Source organism: Argiope bruennichi, chromosome X2 (assembly GCF_947563725.1).
Source record: "Argiope bruennichi chromosome X2, qqArgBrue1.1, whole genome shotgun sequence".
Classification (NCBI taxonomy): domain Eukaryota; kingdom Metazoa; phylum Arthropoda; class Arachnida; order Araneae; family Araneidae; genus Argiope; species Argiope bruennichi.
The window spans coordinates 94,717,031-94,740,410 of record NC_079163.1 but is presented as its reverse complement, the minus strand read 5'-3'; the positions used below and the strand labels follow the sequence as shown (position 1 = coordinate 94,740,410).

At 30.1% G+C, this 23,380-nt stretch overlaps 1 protein-coding gene across 1 annotated transcript in view; it reads right to left on the bottom strand.

Annotated features, from left to right (window-relative positions):
* The window catches only part of LOC129959824 (glycine receptor subunit alpha-2-like), a gene marked incomplete at its 3' end in the record, with an annotated part of 47,334 nt that extends 23,966 nt beyond the window's left edge, over window positions 1–23,368 (bottom strand). Inside the window, exons 1-2 of the mRNA XM_056072717.1 lie at window positions 23,322–23,368; window positions 3,745–3,827 (exon numbers count right to left, since the gene is read on the bottom strand). Coding sequence (XP_055928692.1) covers window positions 3,745–3,827; window positions 23,322–23,368 — 130 coding nt within the window. The remainder of the gene's footprint in view (window positions 1–3,744; window positions 3,828–23,321) is intronic.
* Between the last annotated feature and the right edge of the window lie 12 nt (window positions 23,369–23,380).

Below are 23,380 nucleotides of genomic sequence, written 5' to 3'. Positions count from 1 at the left end.
CGGTGTTTTGTCTTAAAGTGAAAGCTTCGAGTATATTGCTTGCACCTGTTTAAAAATTCAAAGCCTTATTAATTAATATATCATTTTTGTACATTCTCCACCTAAATTGCATATTATTTTGAATTGTTTATTTTGTTGTATTATTCTGACATTTCAGCAAAACACCATTGAAAAAATTTCATCGCTAATGATTGAACTATGAAAATATTTTTATTAGTGCTATTTAGATTACAGTTTCAGAGAAGCTTTGAGAGAATCAACAGGCAATTTTTAATTGTGTTTCTTCCAGAAATCCCAGTTCATTTCTTGATGTCAATGCACGCATTTAAAAGTATACAATATCTGGTTTTTATTGGTTTAACAATAAACTAATTACACGTTTTTTAAAAATAAAATAAAAGATTATCCTTTCCATGGAATGAAAGAACCTAATTCATTTCGTATTTTCCATTTTTGTCACTTATTTTTTTATTATCTTTAAAGTAGCATCATAATTTCGCTTTCATAAAACGTTTGGGATTTATTACAAAATGACAGCCTAAACAAATGTGATTTGAGATAATTATCCTGATTGAAATTTCGAGAAATTTTTATAAACGAAAAATAAATAGTAATCTAAAAGATTAAGATTAAGATCAAGATCAACTATGTGGACGTAAACAGGTATTCCAGCCATTTTCCAATATTTTAGCAGAGTTACCGGTAATTAATAACCTATCAATATCGTGGAGGGATAAAAATATTCTTTTCACCTGGGCAACACACTTTAGTGTGCCACTAGCTGCCTTCTTACCACATCTTTTCACCTTAGCAAATCTACCCATGACCTTGAACCAATCTGGTTAAGCAGCATGATGAAAAACAATGTTGTTACGAACCTGTGATGCTGCTTTCCGGCATAGTCGGTTCCATGGGAGGTCCCAGAGCTTGGCGACAAACTTGGGGACCATTTGGCGACGAATTTGGTGACTTTGGTGCCAAAATAGATTATACCCGAAACAACGAGAATTTTCCCGATCCGTCCAGTAGGAACCAAGTTACACCTCGAACGTTCCTGATTGGTTGAGAGGCTTCTAGCCCCGCCTCCTGAGACCTATAAAAGGAAGCAGCCGCAGCTGCCGAGTGGTGGTGAACCAGAGAGTAGTCGATGAGTAGTAGGAAGCGACAGAGGAAAGTATTCGGAATCGACGGTAAAGAACTGGCTTTCCAGAGATAAGCGGAGCAGCGACGGAGTGAAGCTAGTGCTGAACTAAGCTGTGCACTACTGTCTGCAGTGGAGTCTTATTGTATGCTGCACGTCTCGGCTGAAGATAATTGTCTTCTGTGCTGTATATAGTTGTCGTCTTTGTGCTGTCCTGTGTGTCTTCGTGTAAATAAACGGCGTTGTTTCATTTTCTACTGCCGCCTGCTGATTGAGCGTTCTCTTCACCATATCACTATCACTATCCAAACCCCAGGAAATTTCGTAACAATATGTTCAAGACCAAAACTGGAAACTCCAAGGTAATGAAGATCCGATTACCCCAGACTAATTCCAAAATGATTTGTTTCATCGATAGCCTCAATCAACCCACTCTAAGCAATTTTAACTTTACATCAAATTTTATGAATTCATTTTTCTCACAAAATAAACTCTTTCTTCACTCAATATATATTGAATATTTGTTGTAATGATATTTTGTGTATTGCATATTTTGTTAACATGTTTTTTTAAATAAATCTTTCGGCGTATACTCAATCAACTGACAGAGAATCCTAGAGGCACTGAGTTCGGGGATGTTTTTACTTGCATTATTTAGTTTAGTTAGTTGTTGAATGTCTACATCTGAATTGATTGTTTGTTTGAGAGGCAAAAATGCAAAGGAGGTAATTTGTTCGCAGCGTGAACCAAACTGACTTAACTTTTTATGACTTCACTTTTTGGTGATGAAGATTAGCTTTGGATGTTGTTTGTACTAGTTTACCTTCTTACTTCCGAGTGAAATTATTATAACCAATCTATTATTCTTCATCCACTTACCCAGAATTTTGAAAATGCTAAACTTTTTAAAATATTCTTTTTCCAGAATTTTTAAAATGAAAATATCTTTCGTTGCTTTCAATGAGTAAGTGCATTTGGTTTTCATGATCACGGGGCAGATTTGTCTCTGTTGCGCCAGTCGTTGAATGAAATGAAATACATAGGTTTGAAAGAGTTAAATTTTCTTCTGAAACAAAAACCAATGCGAACAAAATAAATTCTCTATGTTTAAATAATTTGATAAAAACTAATTGTTTATAAGAATGTAAAAATTTTCAGATGGAGGGATTTTCACCACCAAATCGCAAATATTTGAAGATGATGCATGAAAAGTATGCAATCATTCATTGATTAAAATCTGTACATTTCGACAATATAAGGAAGATTTAAAAAATCAGTAAAACAGGTTTAGCATTTAGGACACCATTCACTAAATAAAACTACTTTAACGTGAAACGGGTGTGGCTGATGCGAGGTCGTGTCATTTTGATATCGAGCTCTCGGACTAAGAGAACACGTTACCAAGTTATATTAGGGTGAATAAACTGTAATTATTTGGAGATCTGATTATCCCATGGCTCTTGCCATAATTTAAGAATACAATGGTAAACATTTTTCTTCATGTCAAAGTATTGCAGAGAGATGGTTGCCGACTTCACAGAAGCATCAGCTAAGTCAGTGCAACATGATTAGGGTCCAACAAATATAATTTCGATGTCATTAACTCACATGAGATTTCGAAAGTTCATGAGTAAAGTGGATAGCATAGTTAATGAATAAATCACAAATACTAATGCTTTTTGTTAAACTAACTTTCCATCCAATCCATAAAGTGATATTATTCTTAATCACATTATTTTAAACATTTTTCTATGCATGTATGAGATACATAGTACTTTTGAATTATCTTGCGTGTTTCATTATAAGAATTTGCATTGATTATTGCCTTCTTTGCTTTGCAAACAGTAGAAATGATTTCTCGTTAATCAATTTCAACTATACAAAAAGGCGTTACTCATCTTCTAGTAAAAGACAAATACAAGAAATTCCCCAAACCCTTTTGTCACGAAAGTTCTTTAAAGACTTCGGTTGCAGATGTATGTGTATATGTTAAGTGCTTCTATTGTTTGCCATTGAGCCAGTTAAAGGAATGCGCATGCGTGAAATGACGAGCCAAGCGTTTCTGCGACAAAAATTGAAAATATAATTTGATTTCTAGATATTTCTCACAATTTTTCGGAAAAATGCAAAAGAGTATATATATATATATATATATATATATATAAATTATTGTGAAAAGGTAATAAATATTAATTAATTTCCATTATAAAAATATATATGCTGCAGAAATATTCCTCTTTAATGTTGTGATGTTTTTGAGACATTAAATATGAGGTTTATTTCAAATTAATCTTGCAGTGACACAAGTTAAATTTTAAGCAATAATTTTTACTATTTTACTAAAATAATAAAAATTATAATACTATATTTCTTTATTGCAGCCAATTTCAATAAAGAAATATATACGTTTTATATTTAACCAAGCATAAAAGTATTAATGCACATTTGGGAAGTTTTATATCATTTAACTGTACTTGCGTAACATTCTTCTTTCATGAACCATGAAAACGAAAAATTGTATGATTGATGACGGTATTGAGGAAATTGTGCAGAAATAAAATTTAACAAAATAAATCAACCTTAATCAAAATAAATCCTTTTACCTTTATTCAGCTTTGGTGGTGAATGGTTGTCGTAATCAACAGGAATAACTTCATCAAAAGACAAGCTTTTGGCAAGTAAAACTCTGCAAAAAAAAGTGTCATGAAGCTGATTATATCATGGTACATCTATATATACATAATAAGTGAGAACTTAAAAATTATCCAACAACTGGTGTAAGAACTTCTGGCGATACTCTGTACATGAGGGTTGTGCATAATTAACACGTTTAATTGCAAATAATTTTTTTGATAATTAGCAGCCTTATTATTCAGATTGTAACAAAATGTTATCGTGCCTGCACAAGCATCCTTTAATGCTACCTGGTCAATAGTCCAACCAGTGTATCCAGTAACCAGGTTGATGAGTCTTGACTTTGTACGTTAAATCTGTTTATGTCAAAGGTTTTTCCCATTAGTATTGAATAAAGGTTTGGGAAATGGATACTGGCACATGTGTATTCTTCGCCGCCTGACGCAGTTCTGGAATTACGAGATATGTCTCGAAATAGTCTTAATGTAGCAACAAAAAGGGACGTTAATTTCTTTCCAAAGACTTTAAACCAAACGACCCCGACAATCTGAAATTTTTTAAATGTTGTTATAGACTATATAATGATGTCTACATTAAAATTTATCTGTGCTAATACACACAAAAAAAGTTCCATTCATCTGTGACCAAAATTGATCGAATTATGAGGTTTTGAATGTCACCATTTTAGAATATAAATCATTTCACTAGACTGCTTCGAAGAAGATCCGCCAATCAACTCCAATTGCATCTTTTAGGTGGCCAATGATTAACTTAAAGTAATGAAATCAAAGCTTTATAACTCATCAATTTTAGTGACACAAGTGTGAAACTTTAGTGTTTGTAGGAAATTTTACAGATTAGTTTTCGTTTAGTGATATTAACGTCCCATTTGAAAGCATTACTAGGGTTATTTAGGAATGACCTTGTAATTCTGAGTCTCAGTCAGATGGCGAGGGCGACACCTGATATAGTATCCTCCTCTCCAAATTCCGCACTACATCAACGGGAGGACGTTTAGCCCACAAAGTCAGATTTCGAGACCCACATACAGGGATATTTAGTGGAATCAGGTTTCGAAGCTTGAGCCCTTCAGCGATATTTTAAGAAAAATAACTAACTGATGGACCATATGAAAATTTAATTTCGTTTTTTGTTCCAATAGTACGTTTATTAATTAAAAAACAAACCAATATGAAATATATTTTCTCTATGTAATTTAGAGTTTTTTCCCATCAGACTTTATAAGCCTGATTCTAACAGTTTAGAAATTAGTAATTGAACCACTACTAAAATGGACACCCTGTATATTAGTTTTCACAGTCCTAAATAATGGAAAGAAAGAAGAAAAGAATAAGTTAACATTTACTTATTCTGCATTAAGATAATAAATATAACCTTTTATAAAAATAAACAAAGAAAAATCCTTGTTTGTACAAAGATTAAAAATAATATAGTCTTTTATAAAGAAAGACATATAGACAAATCTCTCTTATAGACAAATCTAAACTGACAGAGAGAAAAATCCCTTGTTTACATAAAGGTAGAAAATATGAATTTTTACAGAGTGACAGAGAAAGTATTGCCTTGTTTATATAAAGGCAATATAAATTATCTTTTATAGAGAAACAGAGAGAGAAATATTAATATAAATATATAAAGGTAATAAATATGGCCTTTTCTAAAATAAAGAGAATTTTTTTGTTTATAACTTTAAAAGATATTTCAATAGTGTCTTCCAATATTGATTCATCGCAAATGAATAAAGTTTTTTCAAAAACTGTTTGTTCCCTGATTGATGGTAAATAGAAGGCGGAGCTGTTTACCACCACAACTCTGTTCAGCAGCATAACGACTTCTTGTTTGTGGCAATTTCTAATCAATGAGCCTAACGTGTAACGTAGAGATTAGAAAACTTTGAGAAAGGAAAATAACAATACTCTCTTCGATTAGAAATGGGATATAATTCAAAACTTTGAACAAAAACACCATGGAAACGCATTAAATAGCTTCCTCTTTTCCCATAATGTTTCTTAATTCCAAAGAAAAATCTGTGCTTACTTCATTGAGTAAAGTGTGTTGCCTTTAACCCTTTAACGCAACATTTATTTCATACTTTAAGAGCAAAATGGAAACCTGGGGCTTAAAAAAAAGAATGGAAGCAGTTTTCTGATTTGTATGCACGCATTTTGATTTTAGTCATGCAATGCAAATTCGGTTCATTTGTATTTGTTTAACTTATTGAGCTTTCCTTTCTACCAGAAACGATTTTACCATCCAAAAATCCTATTAATGCGTTAAAAACAAATAATAAGTAAAAGAAAGTCCAATACATTCGCAATGGAATAAATTGCTCCTTAATGGATCGGAAAATGCTTTACCAGTTATAAATTGTTAAGAAAGAGATTTGTGAGCAATTTTCAACAGATAATAACCACAAATATTGGATTGGGAAATTCAGAATTGTCCAGGAAGAAATTTGTGAGTGATTTCCAACAAAGTAAAATTTCAGATATTGGATTTCGAAATGTTGCAAAATAAATTTATCTCTCATTTTCTCCGAATCTCTGCTTTATAGTAAAAAAGTGACATTTTAACATGTCACTTCAAACGTCTACTCTATATTATTCTTGCATAGGAGTTTCTGGTTCTCTTATAAATATGAGGTCTCAGGGTGTTTATAAATTATCCTAATTTTGCTGGGCTATTAAAAGAATACAAAATGAAGTACAAACTTGTTGTTCATTGGAAATCGAAAATAATAGTTGGAAGTTTGCATTCAACAGAGTTATAAGTCTTCACATGGTCACCAAGTGTTCCATGGGGATCATAGGCCTAACATCGATTCAGCAGCCATTAAAATGCAGGTTGTTCATTAATTATTGTCGGGGTTTTCGTACCTCATAACTTTCGAATAAAAAATATTACGCAAAAACCGATTACGTATTCGTAAATTACAACTCAAAGAATTTTATTAATGATATTAAAGTGTAAATCTTGCACAATTTACACTTTGTAGGCATTCGGCTGAAGACGATTATGTATTCGTAAATTACAACTCAAAGAATTTTACTTGGCAACAATGCGATCTTAGCGCATTTGCTTTACACTTTAATATCATTAATAAAATTCTACAATTCAAAGAATTTTATTAATGATATTAAAGTGTAAAGCTTGCACAATTTGCACTTTGTAGGCATTCAGCTGAAGGCGATTATGTATTCGTAAATTACAACTCAAAGAATTTTACTTGGCACAATGCGATCTTAGCGCATTTGCTTTACACTTTAATATCATTAATAAAATTCTTTGAGTTGTAATTTACGAATACGTAATCGATTTTTGCGTAATATTTTTTATTCGAAAGTTATGAGGTACGGGAACCCCGACAATAATTAATGAACACCCTGTATCTCTAAAACTCTCTTGCTTACCATGAGACTAACTGAACATGGAGGCAATATTACAGATTCATAACAGCAAAAAATGAATCTCATATATGAAATTCGTAGCGTTAAGTCTAATGGCTAATCATACAACCTTACACTCATATCAGCCATCTTTCAAAGCTTCACATCAGACATACTAAAAAAAGAGTGGGAGGAACTATTCTATCAAGTAGATATCCTTTGTGTTTCTGGAGGTGCTCTCAGTGAACATTTATAACTGTGTTGACTTTAAATTAACATTTGTTATTTTTGATTTCTAAATGAACAATAAGGTTCTATTTAGTTTTGTTTTCTTTTAATAGTCCTGAAAGGTTAGGATTTTTATGTTTGAGCCTCCTGTATAATTTAAGTTTTTGAATAGTAACGATGTATCAACAACAGCCAGTCAACTCTGAAAATGGAAATACTATTTACAAAGAATATTCAATAATGCAGTAAACTTTCAATAATTCGTAGATAATCAGTAAAATTGCCAAAAAGGACACAAATTAACATGAAAATGCTTTTGAATAATTTCTGTTTAGAGTAAAGGGCCAAATATAAAGTTATAATTCAGTAAACTGTAAATGCCTGTGCTTACAAGATGATGGATTGCATTTTTTTGGAAAAACATTCAGTCATTTTCTTAAGTGTTTCATTTTATCTTCTGTATACAGTCACTCAAAAAAGTATTGGGACACTTGACTTGAATAAATACAAAGCTATTTATAAAATTATTTATCACATTAAAATAAAAAAAAACAAAATAAATCAAGAAATATTTTAACATTTCATGTAAAGTTTCTAAAGAAAATTTTATTGGTATTTAAGAATTATAATTTGATCTAGCTTTTTAAAGATAATTCAAAGACAAATAGGAGTAAAAAAAAATATTGGGACACTTTTGAAATGAGAAATTTGGCAAATATATAACGCATCAATAGAACTGAATTTACTACCATACTTTTAGATTATAATTTTAAACATAAAATGTTTAATAGATAAGATTAGTTATAGAAAAAATGGTGAGAAAAAAGATATATCCGTTGATGTGCGAAATCTTGCAATAAGTCAGTGGAAAAATGGAAAACCAGTACGCTGTATAGGACATATTTTGAAATTGAGTAAGTCTACTGTTTTCAACATTATTCACAGGTTCAAGAAAACTAATAGTGTTCAAAACAAGCAAAGATCAGGGCGTCCAAGGGCATTTAATGAACGTAAAAAGAGGTGGATTGTGAAATAACTTCACTTTAATCCAAAAACTAAAGCAGTAAAATTGACTCTGCAATGTAGAAGTAAGTTTGGAAAATCTGTAAATCCTGAAATTGTCAGAAGTGATTTAAGAAAACATAACTTTGCAAGCCCTACATCAACAAAGCACATGGACAAAATAGGCTAGTATTTGATAAATGTTTGCATAGCAGCCAAAAGAATTTTGGGAAAATGTAATTTTTGATGATGAAAGCAAATATAACATTTTCGAATCGGATGCCAAGCAAAACTTTTTGCGGAAACTAAATGCAGCTATGAATGTCAAAAATTTACGACATACTGTCAAATAGGGAAGTGGCAATTAAATTTGTCTGTGGTTGTAAGGCAAACACTGGAATCTGGAACTTAGATTTTATTGGTTGTACAATGAATAAACATGTCTATCTTTACATTCTCAAGCGAAATTTAAAGCAAAGTGCGAGCAAGCTGGGAATCTCAAGACATTTTAAATTTTACCAAGATAATGACCCGAATCATAAAGGACACATCACTGATATTTGCAAGTAATGAGTCCTCTACCACTGCCCTAGTGTTATTAAGACTCTTTTAAAAGTCTAGACTTTAATCCCATTGAGCATGTGTAGGGTTATTTGAAGCAAAAACTATATGAACAAATTTCTAACAAGCATGAGTTAAGAAAACATTTGGTTGAAGTGAGGACCAAAATCGATGGATCATTTTGTAAAAAATTGGTTCAACCCATGCCAAATAAACTACAAGAGGTCATAAAAAGCAAAGGCGGCCCATTAAGATATTAACTTTTAAGTTTGCATTATTTTTCTTTATTTATTAGGAAGTGTCGCAATTCTTGTTTGAGCACGTTTTTTCACAGGATTTCTTTTATTTTCAATTATAACCATGATTGCATAAATATGGTAGTTTTGTTGGAACTATAATGATTTGTATATATATCAAAATAATATTTATTTCTTTGTTTTGGTTGCATTTGTATATTTAATTGAAATATTATGATAAAATTCTGTGAACTTAAGGGATGTCCCAATTCTTTTTTGACAGATTGTATTTACTGTTTCTTCTCTTTTTTAGTGTTCTTTTACTAGTGATTAAAGCTTTTAAAAAACATTTCCGAAGTTAAAGATCGCCGTTAATCGAAAATTTACTGTAAAATAAAAAAAATTAAAAGCATATTTATTAGAGTGCTAAAAAGTAGAAAATATTTTTTCGAAAAATATGAACGTCAAATCAAAATCTTTAAAGCATGAAAATTACACTATTAAAAACTAAACCACAATCAATATCACCAAACAGGAGTGATTTCTAAACATTTAAAAATTAAAATACATAATAAATGAGATTAGGATTCCATTTCGTCGACAATATTTTTATTAACCTAGCAGGCTTATGAAATTTAGTTTTGATGTCTATATTTTGTAGAAAATAATTTTGTAAAAACAAAAAAAAAGTGTTTTTAGTTTTGCATTATAGATGTAGTTTATTGAACATTTCTATCTACATTATCGACACAATAAAAGAAATAAGATTAGTCTGCAATATTTAAACTTAATGTAGTTAAAAATGCTGTCTTTTATGTGCATACATACTTTTTTTCAAAAATTCAGAGTATTTCTGTTTCCGATATTTTTTATGTCTCTTGAAGAAAAATTTAAGCCTGTAATTTTGGTTATTTTAGCTATGTTTTTATTACTATTAGCTATATTTGAATCCCATTTTAAAGAACCGTCAAGGGATTTGGAGACTGAATAAGTAACTTTGAACCATAATCAGATTAATGGTTTCTTTCTATCTTGAACCGGCGTCCTTTCTCCAACATTCGATATCCCTCCAGTGAGAGGACTTTTGACATAAAGAAATTTAACATACACCAGAAAAGCTTTCATGGCATTTCTTCAATGAAAACGGGGTTCGAATATGGAACATTTGTTATTAAAACTGAAGCATCATACTACTAGGTCACTGCAGCCCCAAACCTGATATTTAGTCATGCAAGAACAAACTGGCTTGAATATTTTGAAATGAAAGTACACGAACTAATAACTTGGACGCGGTAACCTGAAGACTTCTGGTTTCAAAAGTGGATTGTACCAGGTTCGATGGCCAATTACTTAGATACGTGTTAAATCCGGAAGGAATCAATGTCCTTCCACAGAAATGAGGGGAAGTTTGGAGAGGGTGAGTTCTCGTCATTTGACCATGGTTCAAAATTATTAAGTCTGTCCCAAAATAGCTCAGTGTTGCTTTGAAACAGGGCATTAATATAACTATACTGAACTAATAACGAAATAAGTAAAATTAACAAAACTCATCTCGGGTAGCTTTTAATGACAAACAAGCAGTGGTGAACGTCGGTTTTAGGACGTAGGTTCATTTTCAAGTACTACTAATGATGCAACTTACTTGCGCTTGTTAAATTCGTTATATTCGAGCATTATATTGCTGCTGAGGAGAACATGAAAAATTCAAGGAGAGAATACTCCATTAGGTTAATTATTTTCACAAACCTCAAGGGAATGCCTCACCTGCGTGGAAACTCAGAGAAAAGGGAGTGCTGCCATCTCAGGTATCGTCTTTCGTGATTGAACTACGATACAAAATTTCAAGGTTTGTCCCAAATTAGCTCTAGCGTTGCTTCGAAACGGGTCATAACTATAACTTAACTAAACAAAGTGCTACATTTTCTCTGTTCCGTTAAAACGATCGATTACCACAAGAATTGTTACTAGAAAAGTGAGGAGTATTCTAATTGTTAGTTTTAAGATAAATAAATGGAAGAGAAAATGAGTATTGACGTACATCGAAGGATACGCTTAGCTATAGTTATGCAAATAGCGCAAAGAAACTATGCAGGACTTAGATATCAAAATTAAAATATCTTGGAAATGTAGCATGAAAAGTGGAACATATACACAAAATATTCTTACCTATAAGTATTTTAATAGTTAAAAGACAAATAAAAAATTAATTTTCAGATTGTTTATAATCTATATATCTGAAAACCAAATCAGCAATATTAAATGACGTATCCTCTTTTGAATAATTCGTATGCAATTTCTATTAAATAATATGTTCTTTTTCAAATTTAATTGCCTTTGTAAATGAAATTTTTCTGAAGAAATGCAATATTTCTGCAAAGTTTAATTTACTTGACGTATTTTATGTGTCAAGTCAATAAGAGTGTGTTTGTGGAATTTTATAAATAATATTTTATTCCTTTCTGTTGTGCCAAGACTCTAAAATTCTGTACAGTTGTATGTCTCGATGACAATACAATATTTGAATGTTTTCAGAATTTAATTAAAATTTAACCATTTAAATTTTATTTAGTTCTCATTCATTAAGAGTTGTTCCATATGGAACTTTATTTGAGAAAATTGATAAATGCTATTATAAATAAAATAGTTAATTATGAAATTTATTTAAAGATTGGAAATTAATAAAAATAAAATGGCAGTTTTTGAAAAGCATGTTTTTAGTAGTGTACTAAAATGTAGAAAGGAGGTTTTCGTTGAAAACAGTTTCATAAAGTAATTAGACAATGAATTTTAAATGAAAAGATGTTATTAAATAATAATTTAATATTAAAATATATTACAAACATAATTGGAATTTCTTTTTAGAGTATCTCTGTATCAGCGACTCATAAATTAGACAATGAATTTTAAATGAAAAGATGTTATTAAATAATCATTTAATATTAAAATATATTACAAACATAATTGGAATTTCTTTTTAGAGTATCTCTGTATCAGCGACTCATAAATTAGACAGTGAATTTTAAATGAAAAGATGTTATTAAATAATCATTTAATATTAAAATATATTACATACATAATTGGAATTTCATTTTAGAATATCTCTGTATCAGAGACTCATAAATTTTAAATTCTTGATTTGATTCTCAGATTTTTGATTAAAAAATATTTTCCTACATTTTAATGTATGAAAACTTGATTTTTATTTTTAACTTACTTTTAAGTTTATTTTATACGATAAAAAGACTTCAGAAATGCACAGACTTCTGTGCATGCACCTTTCTATGCTCAGAATCGCAAAATAAAATTTTTTATAACGCCCATCAGTAAGTAATGGAAGTTTCCGTTTCTGTTTCACTTAATTCACGCAGCAAATTACTTCAACACATCAAATACTTCAATATTACATCCTGTGAAAGCTCGTCTATTAGAGCTGCAACACTCCCTGAGATGATTTTTTTAGGCTGTGTCTTCGATTTTTATATAATTTACTTACTTTTTCACTCTATGAGTTCTATGCTCTGTGCTTACTTTTTTACTCCGAGGATTCGATAATAAACGAAAGAAAATAGACAGCATCATTAAAAACGTGAAGGGGAGACAAAAAATAAAAAAAATCAAGTAAGATATACGCAAATTGCGATTTCCCCTCGTGCAGTCCATGAAAGCCTACTGCTCAAAAAACTGATTAATTTATTTCAGAATTAAAAACAATCTCTTTTCTCTTTAAATTAATCAATATCAGAGCACCGATTTTATCAGAACTCGGCTTGATGCCCGGGCAACAGATTTTTTTTTTTACTCCCATCCAAACTTTGTTCTTTCTCTCTCTCTCTCTTCGGTACTTTCTATTATTGACTGTTTCTGAATTTCGGCATTACTTTTTGTTGCCTCGACAAAAATAAATTATCTTTACTGAAAAAGTTTTTTTTTTGATAGAGGTCACTCTCCGAAAAAGTAAATAAGTATATTTTTTTAATGCATTCAGATGAAAATTTATATGAAGAACAATCAATTGTTATTAACAACTACATGTATCTCCCCCCCCCCATTAAAGTTGTTGATCTTTAAACCAGAAGGAGTGGTTTCCATAAACTTTCTCACGTACTCTCCAATTAAGGTTCTTATCCCTCCTACGCATCACGAAATATAGACCTTATGTAAGGTTGCTAATGCTTTGCATTGGTAGAAAATAGTTACGAAATATCGATCTTTAACGCGAATCTAGCATTTTAATTAAATCTATCGTACGAATTTATATTTTGGACATTTTTTTCCGACCGACTGGACTAAATAAAATTTGATTCGGAACTATAGTTGTGGTCATAAGATCGCATACTAAATTTCATTGATGTCATTGCGTTTACATGCGTAAGAAAGCACAGGCCGACAGGCAGTCAACGCTTTAAAAGATTTAGTTATTTAAAAGACTTTCTTTTGCATACTTTGTAAATGAGAAAGCGTAAAAAATGCAACAAGATGGACGAACTGAACTTTGTATTTGGTCTTCACATTAAGATTGTTGATATCTAATTTGAACAAAATTTGCGCCGACGTCCTGGCCTTTGGGTAGCGCGTCTTTCTCGTGATCTGAGCGTTACGGGTTCGAGTCCCGTTCGAACATTGTTGTTCTCTAATCTGTGTTCTATCTGTGAGGCGTGTAAAAGAGCCCTCCTGTAAAAAGGCGTTGTGCAAGCGAATGTGTGAGTGCAATCTTCATATGCGCTAAAGTCAGATATCAGCCCTCGAGTGCTCAGGAGTCCTTACGCTCAGAAGCTACTGCGCTTCTCTTTCCCCAATCTGTTGCACTTGCCTTGAATTGTGGTTCAATCCAAAGGAGGTAAGCAGCAGCAACAACAACAACAAAAATTGTCCACGGAAAGTCTGTCCATGCCCATTTTAAATCGATGTCGTAAAAAAAATCAACGAATTATATGGATGAAATATTGCGTATGGATTATCACCAAAATACCTGATCAAATCCGTTAATATTTAAAACTCTCTGTCAATTTATCTAATTGTGCAGCAATAAAAAAAATGCAGGAAGTCACGTTAAGAAAATTCTATACATAGTTTTAAAACCGAATTTTTATTTATTCCGGTTTACATGACCTCTTGTGGTAAAAGATGGTAGATTAGATTACAAGTCTTTAACAAACTAAACAAAGGAAAATGGAAATTAGTAATGAGAGATTAATTAGATGTATATAAAATAAAAAGTCCTGAAATCATGCGGATGATGGTATTACTGGTCATTTTAACCGGTCACTATATATTTAATATTAATAATTCTTTTTCTACTAAAAATAACAATAAAAGATTTAAAAGTGGTTTTACAGTATTCTATACTATCGTTTTATTTTAAAGAATTTTATCATAGATAATTAAGAATTAAATTTTCTTGCAACAGCATTCAAAAAATAATTACAGCAGGAAGTATCGATAATAAGTTATATATATTATTTGTAACAAGAAGTCTGTGGAATTTATGTATCTGAATGTACGTACAGTGTCTACCTCTTGTAGGAAAGATGGGTTATTTCTTTACTATTAAAAAATATCGTTGATTTCTAGCAAGGAATATACGCTCTAAAAGATGGGTTCAAGTCCATTGCAATACTTATAATATCTTTTAAATTTATTTCTGTTTTTTATTACCGTTTGATATATTTTTCATCACGCATGCTTTCAATGCATGAAGATAAACCTTCGTATGAATTATCATAAGAAAATAATTGTATTAATGTTATAAATAACGGATATGATTGTAGAATGGCCGCTGCACAGATGCGTATAGAATTCATAAGATTTAAATACGTGATGTGAATATCATATTTTTTTATTTATTACAGTGGAGCTTTGTTAATGCAAGGATTTTTTAAAAACTTAAATCCATTGTTTATTCGGATTTTCTCCTGATAGTTTGATTTTCCAACTAATATAATACTAAAATATCGTCAAAATACTCTAATTTATTTTGGTTAATTCACAGTTAAATTTAATTATTGTAAAAAATTATTTTTATTCATGAATTGTTTTCATTTGTTAATTCGTCTATACATTTTACCCACAATAATGAGTAAATGATTTGTAATACTTTTTATTCACTCTGGGACATTAAACTATATTCAATCGAAAAGCAAAAAAATCTCAATTTTTAAATAGCTTTTGAATACATTAGTTGCAAAATTTATATTAATTATTTAATTAAAATTAAAATTTAATTTGTTATATAATATTATTGCAGAAATGAATGCGAAAATTGAATTTAGTAGTTGCAAATGTAAAAATAGTTTTTTTATAATAAATATAAATGACTGTATTAACCAAAATAAATTTGAATAATAGACGATATTTTATCATTAAATAAGAAAATCAAGGAAACAAGCAAAGATTCATTGAATTTAAACCTTCGAATTATCCAAGCTCCACTGTAATAAATAAAAAATAATGTTGACATTCATCATTACGTATTCAAATTTTATAAAAGCTATACCTATCACTGCAGAGAGTATTTTAAATCATATTTATCATTTATAAATAAAAAATCATATTTATCATTTATAAATTTAATAAAGTAATTTTCCTTTTATGATTTTATATCCAGAATGCTAATTAAAACGATTTATTAATTTAATTGGAAGTATTATTTTGAAAATCATTAAACGTTTTCGAAATCAAACTATTTTCACTTTGTCTCTTAAAATTACCTACTGCTTATGTATTATCTATGTATTATTTATTAAAAATATTTTACATCCAATATAGATAGTTAAGGTCCTTATGAGTTATTTTTTTTTCTTTTGCTGCATTTTTTGAAAGCCAGTTTCTCTAAATTCGAGATTTAAAATAAATTTAGAATTTATTCTATTCCTTTCAGCATTAAATTAGGCAAATGCTACCGTATTTTGGCAAATAACCAACCGCTTGAAATATTGTGAATAAGTTAATATAATCATGTTTTCATATTTAAGTCTCTATAAATCAGGCTGAAAATACATGCGAATTTAATGGAGTATTTTAGATGTAGTCAATTTTCATAAATTCAAACATAAGGTGCTGTTTTTTGAATTATTTTATCATTATTGATTATTTTCATTTCATTAAAGTGACATGAAATGTAAAGTTATACTAGTCATTTCACTTTAAATATTGAATTACTATTTCAAAATATATTGTATTTATTTTCAATGATTTGAGCTTAAATCTGTAATAATTTTAATAATTTTCTTAACGCTTTATATTTATTTTTAACAAGAAAATCGCTAATTTTTAGAATGTAAGAAAAATGATTTCTTAGAATTTTTTACTGAAACATTTATTCTCTAACTGATAAAAAATTTTCAGTATGAAAGAAAATTTGTTTATTTTATTTGCAATATAAATTTCTTAAGATCATTAATTTTTTCGTATCTTATTAATGTTTCTTTTAAAAAACATTTTTACTTGATAACTACATTTTTGACTATTATCACTGAAGATCGGGTAAAAATGTATTTATTATCCATTTTTTAAAAAAATACATAAATATTCTATTAAAGGAGGAAGATTTCCAATCACTGCATAAATGCTTATATATTAGTTGTCTTATCATATTTTTGAAAAAAATTCAAAACAACACAAATCAGAAAAAAATTTAGAATTAGAGCAGAATTTTTATTTATCTCAGTTTTCTTCAAATTTGAAAAGATTTGAAGTGCTAAAATACTTCGAAATATTTAAGTATATAGTATCAGACAATTATGCCAGAATTTTCAGAACGCTATTCATTAAAAAAATATCCAAAAGATGGCATCATCATCGGATGAGGAGTTTTGAGGTAGAGGAGTAAGCTGTTTGTGCTAAAGGAGGAAGAAAACACTAAGTATCAACTCTGACCTTCAGTTTAACGGCAACGGCTTTTTTACTGACTCGTATACGATTTATAAAATCGTCAAAAATGCAGCTTCGATATTTTGATAAATATCCATCTAAATTTAAAGATTAACTCGCGTGAGGAAAAAAAAAATTGCTTTTTTTAATTATATTTGATTGTATATTTGTGAATATAGTCACTTAATCACGGAACGAACCAAATAAATGAAACTTTGTTGATGGATATTGCATCAAAACTGTGGATTTCTGTCAAAAATTAAGTGGAATCTTTTAATGGGAAATTTGTCTGTCTATCCATGGACATAACCTAATTTAAAATTGAATGCAGCAGGATATATAGAATTTGGCATATAATTTATCACCAGAAATATAGATTTGCTTAAAATTTCGCAACAAACCTGCCAAAGCTTCTCTTTCGACCTATCTATTAGCATGTATGTGAACATGATATCTCAAAATGCAACAAGTTAGAGAAAGGAAATTCTCCATGGGATCTCAATATCAAATTGTAAGCTTTCATGATAATATGGAACTAATTGATCAAAGAAAAAAAAACGTCCAAATGCATACAAACATTCTCTCCTTCGAACTACGAAGCTTAACACTAAACTAAACGCTTCATATTGTACTCGTAACAATAAAGCAAAGGGTTTACTTAATTTTCTAGAGAGAAAGAGGTACAAATACATACTAGATTCACGTCACCGAATTACGAAGCTTAACTCTAAATGCTCTGTACTGTGTATGGATATAAGATAGCATAGGGTTTAGCACTCCCTTTAGGTTATCATTGCTGCTTCCGCAATATTAAGAAATGTTAAACAAATCAAGAAGTCATAGTCAATTTTATTATAATGAGTGTCAAATCAATATTAGAAGTAAAAAGCAACCGAATCGGTGGTATATAACGTCATATTTGTTAACTATTTCATTTTGTAAATATGAGATCCATGAAATTAAATTGCTTCAGATATTGAACTAAACTGCATTGAATATCCATAATTAGTGTTTTAGTTAATTTTTATTCAAATTCATAAGATGTTTTTAAATGCATTAATTTGACTTTCGGGTCAATTTTATTTTGACCTCGGTAACCTGTTGATAAGATCAAGATCACAACGAAAATTCCATTTCTAATTTTGTCAAACATTCATCATGTATTGTACCTGGTATTTGTGAAATTTCATGTCGAGGGTCAAACATTCTTTTACTGGTGAGGTGCAAAACGCTGGACAGGTAGCGATAGCTCAGATGTCATCTTTGTCGTTGAATGCTATTGAAAATGTCAAGGCCCGTCCCAAATAACCCTATTCCATCACAAACCTGTTTTTCCCTTTATTATAATGAAAAGTGTCATTCCTCAGTAAAAAGTTGATATAGTCTAACCTTTCACTTTCTTGCATATGAAGTATAAAAAGAGAAAGTATTGTAAACGTCAAAGTATTCAAATTCAAGATTTTGCTGAGTCTCCGAGTTTTAGATCTCCCTAAATACTTTAAAAAACAAATTCTTTTCGGAATTCTCTGAAAACATAACTCAAAACCTTTCATAAATAGGTGGAATAAATTTGGAGTAAGGGCTTTTTACCAAATTTTTAAATCTCTATCAAATTTTAAAAGAAATCTATTTAAAGGAAGCCTGTCAGTCAGGCTGCTCGATTACAAATGAAAACGACGATTACAAAACATTGAGAGGAAAACCTGTCAAACTATATGGTTTATAAAGGATGCAAAATCAATCTTGGCCGGTAATTGATTAAACCTAGGGGGAGGGGTTCTCCATTCGAATTTCTTATATATTTACAATTGATTAGTCTTTTTTTGCGTTGAGTTTTGGGACACAGTAAAGAAAAATGAGCAAGTATTTTGCATTTTTACTGATTTCTTCCAATATTTGCTACGAATATACATTGTGGGTGTCAAGACCACTAACAGAATTTTATTTTTGTAGCTTATTGCGTTTTTGGTATTATTGCATTCACAATTCACGAAAATAAGGGCTGACAGACACAAATCTACAAGTCTATTGGAAAAACCAAAAATCACATTTCCTTTCTGTAGATGGTTGCATTTTTGAGTTATGGTGTTCAAGATGTTCACTAGAATATGTATATAGATTTCTCCTATACAGATTTCCTTCAGACTTTAATAAAAAATCTGCAGGTTTGGTATAATGGCCTGCAATAAATTTGATTTATTTGTTTAGCCAGATTTGTTTGAAGTTAAAGGAGGGCTATTAGGGACAAACTTCGTAATTTTCAATAACAATGAGGGCGACACCTGAGCCAATACTCCCTTTCCCAAGTCTTCTTACTACACTAGCAGAAAGCAGTTTGATGGTCAACTGATTTAACACATACATGATGGACATTTCGTGGAATCGAGTCAACCCTCGGTCAATAAGTTGAGACTCTCATAAAGCCACAACGGCTTTTCGTTAACTGTCGCGTTTCTGTGCCATCTTTTTGACAGACAATTGAAAAGTTTATTGTAAAAAAGAAATAGCTTCAAATTTTCGGATATCCGTAAAAATGTTTTGAAATTTCAAACTTCTAAGTTGTGCGAAAATATTCTTTTTGATATATTCTTTTAAATTTTTTTTTGCAAATCAGAAAAGTATTTTCATTCAAAAAATATATCTTCCAGGTTTGTTCCATTACATATTTATATTTTGCATTTTTAAATGGTAAAGTATGGGGTATATACTTATGAAAATTATTTAACATTAAAAGAATATAAATGAAGATAACTCGTGGAGTTACATCTACCTAGAAATAAAATAATGAAACAGGAAGAACCATTTCTTGAGTAATACGAAAACTAACGATTGGATGTATGTCTTTCATCAATCAAACGAAAGAGTTTATTTTTCACTACAGGATTGTCGATACATACAACTCAAAATTCCCTAGAATGGAGTCTTCTTTTAGCAGCAAAAATTGTGGACAGTGGGTAAAACTAAAAAACATGTGCTCAGATTCTGATTTTCAGAGACTCACTTATGTGAGCTTTGTACTTCGCAACATAGTGAAGAAACTCGAGTGAAACCCATAATGAAGAAACCACATTGTACATTTTGGGCGAGTTTTTTGTATTTCACAGATTCAAAGTAAAATTTGACATGGATTTAATTTTATTACAAATATGATATACCAAATTTCATTAATCTAAGTCCTTGAGTTTTTGAATTATCGCGTTTGCATGCATACGAGTGTATGGATCGACAAATGGCCAACCCCTTAAAGGATTTAGTTTAAATTTTTACACTTTATATTCTAATACTGTGGATAAAATTTTATTCTACTAACTCGTTACGTTTCGCAGTTATGTTCGCTGGTATTTGGCCGGCTAGACAGACAAACTTCTGAATGGATTTTTTTTTAATTTGATAGACATGTATTAATTTTGTGCAAAATCCATATAATACATTTCATACACAAAGCTCTAAACACTTTCGTGTTATCGTGTTCACAGACATAATTCTAAAAACAGTTTTTATTGGACTCGCGGTTTAAAACACGAATAATCCTCAAATTCTGGAAGCTGAGTTTTTTAATCGTTACAATATCGTCTTTTTGAAAACTTTGTATGCGAGGTTTGTCTAATTATGTGTATTAATTGTCTACCTGTGTGTCTTTCCCTGTGAATGATTATAATATTTTGAAATGATTCAGAATTTTAGTTCTATTCTATTAATTTGTGAGAATTTACGTGTTTCTTGAATTTCTGCAACTCCATCATTAATTCTGCTTTAATTTTTAATCAATTTGGATTTCGCAAAGCGTTTGTGATCATATAAAACATTTAGTTGAGTATTAAATATATTTAAGTGCAAAGAACTTAACATTTTAACTGAGTCATTACTCAAATTTATAAATCTCTTTAAATTTTATTTAAGTAATGAATTCAATGATTTATTTAAATGGCAGATTACAAATGATTTGATTAAATAATTCAAGTTTGCTTGTATTACCATTTCTGCCCATTGTCTTTCACATTTCGAAACGACAGATTTTTCACTCTTGGATGCTCTCGCTAAAAGAGCAATTTTGGTCACCTAGAAATTGGTACTTATGCGGAATTTTATGATACAAGAGCAATGTTTATCTACAAAGTGCCAAATATTAATTAATGATAAATTATAAAAATAAGTATGTTGACACAGATAAAATATAGCCTAGTAAGAATATAGCGAAAGCAAAATGAGGATCCAAACTTTTTACTCGTATAAAAGAAATAATCTATTTTTTCTATTTCTAGCCGAATTTATAAAAAAAACGGTATAATACAACGGTATAAAGATTAGAGCATATATTTAATGTTGTATATAGTTTCTCTTTATAGAAAACAGTTTTAAATCGTAATTAGAAAACCTGTTGATCGTTGTCTTAAGGAGTTGGTTATGAGAATTAAAAAAAAAGCAGGTGTATTCTCTCCATGCTGTTGCTTATATTTAAATAACACGCTATCATAGAGCGAAAATAAATAGCCATATTATTAAGCATTGTAAGCATCGGATTGGTGGATTAGATACAAATTGACAAAATTCAGCAATTGTGATAATATACATTTCAAATTCCTTGCTTATGTTTGGATTTATATTCATTTGTATATGAAAGCTCCAAGACCAATAAGCAATTATATGGTGGATTTAATTCAAAATTTGGCACATCTCTAATGTAAGAATTGTATGCTAAAAATAATTCTACTTGCTTTATTTATTTTGAATTATTGAATTCAGATACATATAATTAGACATTCCGAGGCAGTCTCATTCACAGTATTGGTCCAAAATGAGAAAGATTTGCAATTCTTGTAAAAAATTATATTTTAAAAATTCAACTAGTTAACTGAAATTTAATTAACATGATCACATGCATATGGACTGATGAGCATTCATGCTAACTTTTAAAGATGTGTCTTTTTTTCCCCAGACATTCTTCCTTTGTTTCTTCTGGAACCTGATACAAATCTGTAATTTTAGTGTAAAAACCATATGCAAAATTCTATACATTTAATTCTTTAATCATTGACATTGTTCAAAAAATATTTTTTTTCGCACCCAGTGACATCTAAAAAGTGGAAGTTTATGAATATTTTAAGGATTTTTTTAAACTTTTAGATTACTTTTATAATTCATATATGAAATTTTTTTTTTAAAAAATCTTTGCCAAATGTCGATCAATTTGTATTGAAAGCAAAGCTTCAAAAAATGAGTATTTGTAAGCCAAGCAAAATTTAGATAGTAGTACTTATCAAAACATTTCAATACATATCAAACATTTCGAAATATTGCCAATTTTCGTATTGGCCCATGGAATTTGGTCTGAAATCAGTTACTAGAAAGGACTAATGTTTATTCTGCCTTGGCTGGAGATTCATTTAGCAAATTAGGAAATACCTGTAACCAAGAAATGATCAAACGCTATCTGATCAATTTATAGCGATATTGGCCAATATTTCAAATGACCAGCATTTCACAAACTTGCCGTTTCAGGACTTTGGTCGTAGCATACACAATATTTAACTGCAACCAATTTTCATATTGAATTTGTTTGGACTTCGGTATCCTATGGGATTTAAAAGTCTGAAAATGTCAAAATGAATGGATTTCAGATTTTTCATATGTACAAGTTAAACACTATCAATGTTTTATTAGCAGTGGACTATGAATTGCATGGAGTATGGATAATTAATGTCAAATTCACTCTTCATTTCGCGGCAATCAAAATAACGTTCGTACAAAAGAGAAAAAAATTAGGAAATTACAATTTTAAATCTTAAAAAACGCGTCATTCATAGAAGTTATTACATAAAAAAATGGAATTCAGATAAAAATTTTTTTAAGAGACTTAGTTACAATATTTCTAAATCAAAATGGCATTATATTAAATAAAAGAAAACTATCGAAACTGCTTACACAAGATACTCGAATATACTTCAGAAGTTCTTCCAATTTGAGAATAATTAGTAATCTGTCGCATGTATAGGTAAAGGAATACAAATTTTCTACAAGTTGAATATCGCTAACTTGAAGGAATCCTGTTTCAGAACGAAGAATAGGAATTTTACACAAGAGGCGTTGAAGTTTATATAAGATATCAGGTGCTAGCTGTATTCCAAAATTGTTATGCTTCCTAAATTCGAGTATTTCAAGTGAACAATATATTTTTGCAACGAGCAAGACCGCTAATGCATTTAATAATCATAAGAACTGAAAAGGAATAGGAAAGGACATTACCTATCCAAATGAAGGGCTCCGAAAATCACAAGTAAAGAATTCCTCATACTGCGGGGAAT